This window comes from Staurois parvus, unplaced genomic scaffold (genome assembly GCF_062004578.1).
Source record: "Staurois parvus isolate SC_StPar_1 unplaced genomic scaffold, SC_StPar_1.0 ptg001012l, whole genome shotgun sequence".
NCBI lineage: Eukaryota > Metazoa > Chordata > Amphibia > Anura > Ranidae > Staurois > Staurois parvus.
The window spans coordinates 92,319-101,592 of NW_028318808.1; the positions used below are offsets into that span (position 1 = coordinate 92,319).

General features: G+C 42.5%; 1 protein-coding gene across 2 annotated transcripts in view; it reads left to right on the top strand.

Moving 5' to 3' along the window:
- LOC149441207 (RNA/RNP complex-1-interacting phosphatase-like) overlaps positions 1 to 4,886 on the top strand; it is a 43,671-nt gene extending 38,785 nt beyond the window's left edge. Inside the window, exon 10 of one of the 2 annotated variants that reach the window (XM_089657617.1) lies at positions 1,421 to 4,886. In XM_089657617.1, coding sequence (XP_089513743.1) covers positions 1,421 to 1,655 — 235 coding nt within the window. In that variant the 3' untranslated portion in view covers positions 1,656 to 4,886. The remainder of the gene's footprint in view (positions 1 to 1,420) is intronic. The other variant, XM_089657618.1, reaches the window with a different exon arrangement.
- Positions 4,887 to 9,274: the final 4,388 nt, after the last annotated feature.

Below are 9,274 nucleotides of genomic sequence, written 5' to 3' on the forward strand. Positions count from 1 at the left end.
TCAACTCCCAAACCTACTGCCAATTTTCAGAAGACACTTTCTTCAAGCAGTGGTACAGGACAAAGTCTGCATCTTTCAAGAAGACCATGATATTATGCAGGACATGCTCCATTGCATGCATTGAAGTCCTTCACTGCGTGGCTAGCCAGTAAAGGCCTTAAAGATGAAAGAATAATGACATGGTCCCCTTCCTCACCAGACTTAAACCTCTGACCCTGATGTATAAGGGACTGTTATACATGCAATGATCATATTTATTTATTTATTTCAGGTACTTATATAGTGCCATCAATTTACATATATATTGTACATTCACATCAGGCCCTGCCCCCGAGGAGCATACAATCTAAGGTCCCTAACTCACATTCATACATACACATACTAGGGCCAATTTAGACAGGAGCCAATTAACCTACCAGCATGTCTTTGGAGTGTGGGAGGAAACCGGAGTACCCGGAGGAAACCCACGCAGGCACAGGGAGAACATGCAAACTCCAGGCAGGTGGTGCCGTGGTTGGGATTTGAACCAGCGACCCTAGTCATGCCTGGCCATACTTGTGTTCAGTATATATACATCCATAAGATTGCTCTCAAGAGTATTTGGCTTTTCAGCCATATGACTCAGAATAAAAAAACCTACGTATCTTCATTAAATCCACACAGAGCGAAGAGGAGACCGAATGGGCCATTGAATTTGCTGTTCCATTTGCCCTACAGCCATTTCTTGTGGTCCTTTCTCTTTGAAATTTCTTTCATGAATAGTTGAACTGGTGTTTTAGGTACTCAATTATTTGAAACATTAAAAAATATATAACACACACATATATACACGCAGTTTTGGGACATGATTGTCAGAATTGTAATTACATGTATTTATGTGTGTCATTCCCTCTTTGTTATATGAATTAATATATAGGATTCGGATTTGTAATGATATCTGTCTGCAGTCAGCAATGGGGTTTTTGCCAGTTATGTTAACACATCTCAGTGATCGTTTTTATATGACTAGTATAAATTTGTAATAATAGGGTGGAGGCATGAGCAAATTTGAATTTATGTACCTTGTGGAGTGCTCCCTCCCCAATATATATATATGTGTGTGTGTGTCAATATAGAGAGAATCTTTTAGTTAAATGTTTTGATTGTATAGAGGTGAAAATTCTAAAAACCTAGATCCAGAAATGTTATCACTGGCTCCTCCCACATTCAAGGATTTCTGTTCGGGAGAAGTTTTGTCTGTTGCAAATAATCTTTTTGGTTAGATTGTGTATGGAAAGTTGAATAATTGATACATCATCATAAGAGATGAATTTGGTAGCTGGGCCAGCAGCTCTGTTTGTATAGCTTGCCCCAGTAAGTGTCTTCCATAGATTCTCAATATCATCTGTCATTAACTTTTTGCATTTCTGTGGTGTTCTAGAGGACGACCAGGAAGACACCGACACTATCCCAAGAGATACTTTGCCCAGCAGCCGGATGATAGACCCATGAATGGTGCTCCTGGGTGGGATCCAGCTCCACACATACCACAAAAATATGGTGACTGTAGTGTGAATGGTACTGATAGTCACGGTGTGCGTCCTCAGGGGCATGGATGTAATGGGCCTTACAGCAGATGGCCGCGGCAAGGCCGCCGAGGAAGACAGTGGCAATAACAACTAGTACTTCATTAGGAAATTGCTTGGTGCTCACGCTGTTTTCCTCTTTTACTATATTGATTTTATTATATATTGTATTTTTAAATTGATTTAACTATTGGAAAGGACAGAAAATGTTGGTCAGATGCTTTAAGGGTAGTAAAGCGGTAATCAGGCAATTGTTCTGTTGTTGCCCCTACTAGATATATTACCACATGATCATTCTCTGGAAGGATTATAGAACCAATTATTCATTAGCTGCGGAGTGATCGTTTACAAACAGGGACCTCCAACTTTGCTATATACAGAGACATCATCATACCAGTTCATGTGTAGAGGAGATAAATGAGCAGATGCAGCCCATTGAGATGAGTCAAAGATATAAGTGGCCCTCGGTGTTTCCATGTTTTCTGTTACTGGTGTTATTTGTTTGGCCTTTTCTGAACCAGTTTTCCTTATAGGCTTTATCTGCTGGGCAAAATGTAATAACCCAGAGCAGCAAGTCAAATTCAGTAAATCAATTCATCAAAAATGATTTGATTGTTATAGGTTCCTGCACTATGATTATCTTTACTGCCTTATTCAATGACCTGGTGCAGCTCTGCAGTCCATTGCTTTGCAGGGCTTTCCAGTAGACAAGGCTGCAAGCTACCCCATGCTGAACTGTGACCAGGGTGGGCTGGATACACAAGCTGTCTGGAGCAGACATTGTTGTTTGCTCTGACATTGCATGCCGCCATTACAGGAAGAGTGTTCTTTTATACTTGCATAGTATTACTATATCTGTCAAAGCTCTACAAACTGTTAGTGTTGTGCCAAAGCTGAACCTCCCTTTATAGTTGGTGTCACTGAACAGCTGGTCTATCAGTTGAGGGTTTGGTGACATACTGTGTCTTGGTGATGTCATTTATCCAAGATATTTTATCAGAATATTACTTCAGTTCATAGATTGTGGATGAGGGGTCAATAAGGCCTTTCTTCATTCCAGATATCTAGACCAGCCAAAGATTCTGAGATCATCTGACACATCATTTTCTGCCACGTTAATGCGCTTTCATTACTTAGTACCTGTGCCTTCTATTTGAGTTCTGTAGTATCATTCTGAGATGTGGGGGGAGCCGTACAAAAGCAGACCGCAGCCTCACACATGGGGTTTTTTTGTCATTTTTATGTCCTGTTTAACTTGCCAACAGTGACAAGATTTCTGCTGCAGATCAAACAAGGAAATGACTGTAATTGGCAAAGTCATTCAACTTCCTCCAATGTAAAACCCTTGGATAATAGAGAGGGATGTTCCCTGATGGCTACACACGACGGCAGTTACTGTCTGAGCCAAGATCAAACCGCTCACTACCTCAATGAGACGGGCAGGATCTCCAACTGACACACTGAATACAGCTAGAAGGAAAACTCCACCATTTTTATTCTGGACGGAGTGGGGAAGGGATAGAACCTGTCAGACCTTTCTTGCTGTCTGCTTCCCTTGGGGAGACTTCCCCTCATGTCCTGTCCCATTGATCACTATATATGTGAGAGGAAATCTCCCTAAACAGGACTTTCAGCAAAGGAAATGTTGCAGAGGTTCTCCCTTCTAAGCTGTGCAATCAGTGCTTGTACTGTGGGGGTTGGGTAGGACTACGAGGAGGAGTTCTATTCTGCAAAGAGTGGAAATCTTCTTCTAATGGGACTTGCCCATTAGCAGGCTTCAAAACATTACCAGTCAGCTGTTAGAGACCACTCCATGCCCATTGATATCAGAACCCGAAGCTTGGCCTCTTGTCTGCTGCAATGCAACTCCAGTCCTGGAATCCCATTGAATTCAGAGAATTAATGAGGATGGGGCTACCAAATCTATTTTTCACTTTGTTATACCTGACAATTGTACTGTCATTCAATTTATCTTTTTCATGTTTTTTCTATTTCTTTTTATCTCCATTAAAGCAGAACTCCAGAAAAAGCTTTTTTGTTTCTGATTTTCTTCGTTACCTCTCCAGAGGTATTTGCTGCAGCTGGATCACTGCAATGTCTGCTAAGCTGCTGAACCACTTTTCTGGTATCCATCTCTCTTGTTAGTGTATTGCGCCGAATTCATGAAGCATTTGTGACACTTTTGGTTCTAACAGCAATGCACTAAATTCAGTTTGTTGTAAAATGCACCAAATACAAATAAAATACTGGCAGTTCGTATCTTGGAGCTCATTAAGACCAACTCGTTTTTGGTGTGCAGAGAGACACTGGCACACACACACATTTTGGGAGAGTATTGCTTGTTTTCTAAAAGTGGCATAGCATGTGCTGAATTCAAGTACAAGTTATTGGCATGGATTTGGTACATTCTGCACCACATTTAGAACGAATGAAACATTTTCACAAAATTTGTCTGCTTCAGTCTTCATGAATTTCAAGGATTGTATACTATGAATGGTTCACAGACTACAAGGTGCGCAGTGAATGGCCAAGAGGAGAGGAGGGTTGATGAACAATACTAGTACTTCTTTGTATGAGAGATGCAGCAGGCTGGAGGTACAGTGGGAGCTTCATTACCTGAACTGAACAAAAGCAGGTGAAGGAATTTGCATTGATCCATCCGTGGTATACACCTCAGGAGAGGTAACATTTGTATGCATCAGAAATGACCAAAATAAAACTTTTCATGAAGTTCTGCTTTAACTTTTTAACTTATTGATATGAAAATAATCCTAAATACGAGAGACGATTGCTCAGGTACTGCTATACTTTTTTTGTATGTATTTTAAGTAAATGTACATTTTTTTTAAGTGCAATATGCAAATCCATTAAGAGTCATAGGTGTGTATAGATGGATCTTATACCTGTGGAACTGAAGTTACTGAAATTTTGCCGTGGCTGCTCATGTGCCTGCATTTATATTTATTACACAGAAGACACACTCTGGGCCTCATTCCCTTTTATGTCGCTTATTGTGGTGTGTCTCTTAATTGGCCAAATTCTCATTCTGACTCGCAGCCATGATAAGTGTTGTGGTTGTCCTTCCCCACCAACCACAATGGAATGAGAAGAGACACCTGGGCAGGTGAGGCTTTGCTGCATAATGCAGGTGTTTTGCACCGCCGTTTGTTGATTGCTTTGACAGCCATTCACTTACTACCAAATCTTTATTATGGTGACAGGTTTCCCAATTTATATTACTATATTTGGAACTAATATTTTGCGGTGCTTCACTGAAGGAATGTGTTGATAGCATGTTAAATAAAGGATTTTACAGGGTCAGCAGTGTTGTTCCTTTGTGTTCTACTCAACAACAATCCCATACAAAAGATCCAACTGATGCATTCAAATGTAAGTTCTCTTTATAAGTTTGTAATTTTTTTCATTTGTTGGAAATACAATAAAAAAAAGATCTAATGGAATAAACCAGTGTCAGAATGTCACGGAATACAGTCAGAGCCATACAGACCATTTGCACATCAGCACTTACACCCCCCCCCCCCCCATGAAAATATAACCAGTCTGTGTGGGGCCAACCATCAGTCCACAAATATCAGCGCCACCCTCGTATATTTTGTTGTCCAGCCACTGCACATCCATGCACTCCTGGAATACCAATGTAAAGTAATAGTATTCCAACTACTGCACATCAGTTACAGACCTCTACCCATCAGATTCCGCACTCACCAGAAACATTGTACCCGAATGTCTGCAGGCCTATAAATGCTTGTGTTGTCTCTCATTTCTGAAGATTGCATTACCCAAGCGGTTATAGAATTTCAGAAATGGGGGTCCAAAGTGTTGAATCTGATGGGAATGTGTTTGTTATTGAAAGCAGGGTCTGTGCCATCCCTTTCCCACCGATCGGGTAAAGTTCTCTGCAGTACAAAGGATATTATAAAGTTGGCCATAGATGATTTGGGAGAGAGACGAGACAGCTGAAGGGGGTCACCGAGCGCTACTGAAGACTGAAGCTCAAAGGGTCTACAGGATGAGAACCAAGGCTGAGTCCCCCCCCCCCCCCCCCCCCCCAATGTCACCACCCTGATGAAGGAGAGTGCTGAGCCCCTGAAATGTGTTGACTTTTAGAATAACATTTTTTATGTACTGTACACAACGAGAGTAGCACTCTCATCTCAATTTTTTAAGTAGTCTCTTCAGACGTTCCAGCAGGACACCATGGTTGTTGGAGAGCCTGCAGAACCCCACACTACATACAGGGGTTGTAGTACTAAAACTGGAGGGTGCAAAATCTGGCGAAGCTCTGCACAGAGACCAATCGGCTTCCAGGATTTTTGTCAAAGCAAAGGTGAGCTGAGAAGCTGATTGGCTACCATGCAGAGCTGCACCAGATTTTATCCTCTCCAGTTTTAGTAAATCAATCTCACAATGTTACAACAAATCATTGCAAGGTTCGGTGGTCCTATACCTCAAAAAGACTATTTGTCCTGATAACCTTTGTTATCAACTGATAGGAAATTCAAAGTTTTACAATTGTCACCAAAACAAGAGGTGAGTGTAAATCTTCCAATGGGGACACCTGTTCTGGAGACAACTATGTGGAATACTGAGATTTTTTTTCTCTCTTCCTGTTGTCTCTAGGACAGGAAGTGAAAGGAAATCTCCCCAATGGGACCTAGCAAGAAAGGGTTTTACTGCTCTATTCTAAACAAAAAATAAAGGTTAGACTATACATAGACTTTAAAGAAGTATTAAACCCAAAAGCAAACATTTATTAATCAAAACAAAGAAGTGCAGAGCCTTACAATTAACAAAAGAAAGTAGTCAATAATATATACACATAAAATCTGGTGCACAATGTATAAAGTCCCATATAAAATAATTATCTTTCAATAGTATATCTTCATAGGACATATAGCAGTGTTCCTCCACCAACACCCAAGGTGTGCTCTCACCCTGGAGCTTTGTGACCTCACTTTATACAATGTATTGGCCACACCATGCTTGTGTCCTCTAAATGAGACAAAGTAAGATGCAAGTTCCCCTGTTGGCAACCCTTCCCACACCGGACTTAAAATCTTGCCCACCTTCTCCTCTACCCAGCGATCCATAAAAAACAGAATAAGCAGAAATGGTGCTTTATTGTTTAAACACTTTGTTAAAAGGTATAAAAACTACCACTCACATGCTTTTGGTGCTAAATCACACCAGATATGTACTGCATAACAGCAATATTAACGTCCTTTGTAATCCTATGCTCTGACTCCATGTAGCGTTGTGATGTCAGCTGGCCCCTCCCCTACATGTTACGCCACAGGTCACTTGGCTTCCTCAGGGGGATGTGTCACGTTGCTAACGTCACGTCGCTACATGGAGTCCGAGCAAAGGATTACAGAGGAAGTATTATTTATGGGACTTTATACATTCATTATTGTACACCAGATTTTGTTATGTGTTTATGTTATTGACTACTTTTTTTGTTAATTGTGAGGCTCTGCACTTATTTGTTTTGTTCAGTTTAGACACATTGATGTGCAGGGTGTAAGCGACTTTATTTGGAGTATTTGTTTTTATTTAACATTTTTTGCGTGTGTTTGGTTGCTCACTGGATCTTTTATATTTACAAACATTTATTAATGTTACAGCTTACCAATTTTTAGATGTGTTGGCTGCATTGGTTTCCTTTTCTTAGGTTTGCTTTCTTCTTTTTTCATCTGTGAACCAGCCAGCAAGTCTGTTGTTTTCTATGCTCTCTAGTAGAATGTATCAGTTTACATGAATGAGACAAACCATTTAAGGCTCCATGCACACTTGTTTTTTTAAGCTCCTAGAAGCTGAAGGGTAAGTTCACACTAGCATTGTTAGCAGGCGTTAGACATTTGGGAAGCGTTTTTAACGCTCCTCAAACGCCTATGAAAATTCTACACATGGCAGCACATAGTGCTGTTCACACGGAAGTGTTAGCGTCGTGGCAAAATTGACGCCTCATGTTGAGTCAGGAGGAGTTGAAGCCTCCCATTCAAGTCTATGGTGTGGCTCCTCAAACGCCTGGCTGGGGCGTTAATACCATTAAACTTCATTATAGGCGTTTGTGGTGTGATTTAATGCTTGGAAAACGCCTCAAAAATGCGCATAGGGCGTTTGGGGAGCATTAAAAAGGCTTCCCAAAAGTCTGTAAAACAATATAGGGGCGTTTGGCAAGAGTTAGACATTAGTCAAGTGTGAACGAGCCCAAATGGTGCTATCATAGGTGTCCATGCACACAATTTTAGGCTAGTAACCTTTTTCAAGCTTCAGCATTTAGCAGCAAAACAAAAAATGATTTTTGTAGTTTTTCTGACAAGAAAAATACCGCTAAATGCTCCTAAATGCTTTTTTCTAGCTTTTTTTTTTTCTACATGTACTGTAAAAACACTAACTCTCCTAAATGCTACTACAAGCTGGCACAAAATGCTATAATCAGCGTTTTTCATCCAAATTTTTTTTTCTAGCCTTTTTTTGAACTCATAAAAAAAATGCTAGTGTGTACGGAGCCCAACACTGGCAGGGGTGCTTATAATTATTATTATTATACAGTATTTATATAGCGCCAAAGGGTTTGCTCAGCGCTGTACAATAGCAAGGGGGACAGAACATGAGACAATACAGTACAATACAATACACGAGGGGTTCGAGGGCCCTGATCCTTGGAGTTTACAATCTAAGAGGGAGGGGTAGAGGTACAGGAGGAAGTGGCTGTGGGGGATGGAGTGGTAGGAGGAGTGGAGGAGATTGGCTGTTAGGTGAGGGTGGGGTAGGCTTCCCTGAAGAGATGGGTTTTCAGGGTGCACCTGAAAGTGAGGAGGGTAGGTGACAGTCTGATGGATTGGGGTAGGGAGTTCCAGAGGATGGGGGAAGTCATGCAGTCGGGCGTGGGAGGAGGAGACCAGGGAGCTAGAGAGTAGGAGGTCCTGTGAGGAGTGAAGGGCACGGGTAGGGTGGTATTTGGGTATCAGGTCGGTTAGGTAGTTAGGGGCAGCTTTGTAGGTCAGAATTAGTAATTTGAATTTGATGTGCTGAACAATCGGGGGCCAGTGAAGGGATTGGCAGAGGGGGGTGGCAGATGTGGAGCGGTTGGTGAGGTGGATGAGTCTAGCCGCTGAGTTCAGGATAGACTGCAGTGGGGATAGCGTTTGTTTGGGTAGGCCAGTGAGGAGGGAGCTGCAGTAGTCCAGGCGTGAGATGATGAGGGAGGCCGGTGAGAAGGGAGTTGCAGTAGTCCAGGCGTGAGATGATGAGGGAGGCCGGTGAGAAGGGAGTTGCAGTAGTCCAGGCGTGAGATGATGAGGGAGGCCGGTGAGGAGGGAGTTGCAGTAGTCCAGGCGTGAGATGATGAGGGAGGCCGGTGAGAAGGGAGTTGCAGTAGTCCAGGAGTGAGATGATGAGGGAGGCCGGTGAGGAGGGAGTTGCAGTAGTCCAGGCGTGAGATGATGAGGGAGGCCGGTGAGGAGGGAGTTGCAGTAGTCCAGGCGTGAGATGATGAGGGAGGCCGGTGAGGAGGGAGTTGCAGTAGTCCAGGCGTGAGATGATGAGGGAGGCCGGTGAGGAGGGAGTTGCAGTAGTCCAGGCGTGAGATGATGAGGGAGGCCGGTGAGGAGGGAGTTGCAGTAGTCCAGGCGTGAGATGATGAGGGAGGCCGGTGAGGAGGGAGTTGCAGTAGTCCAGGCGTG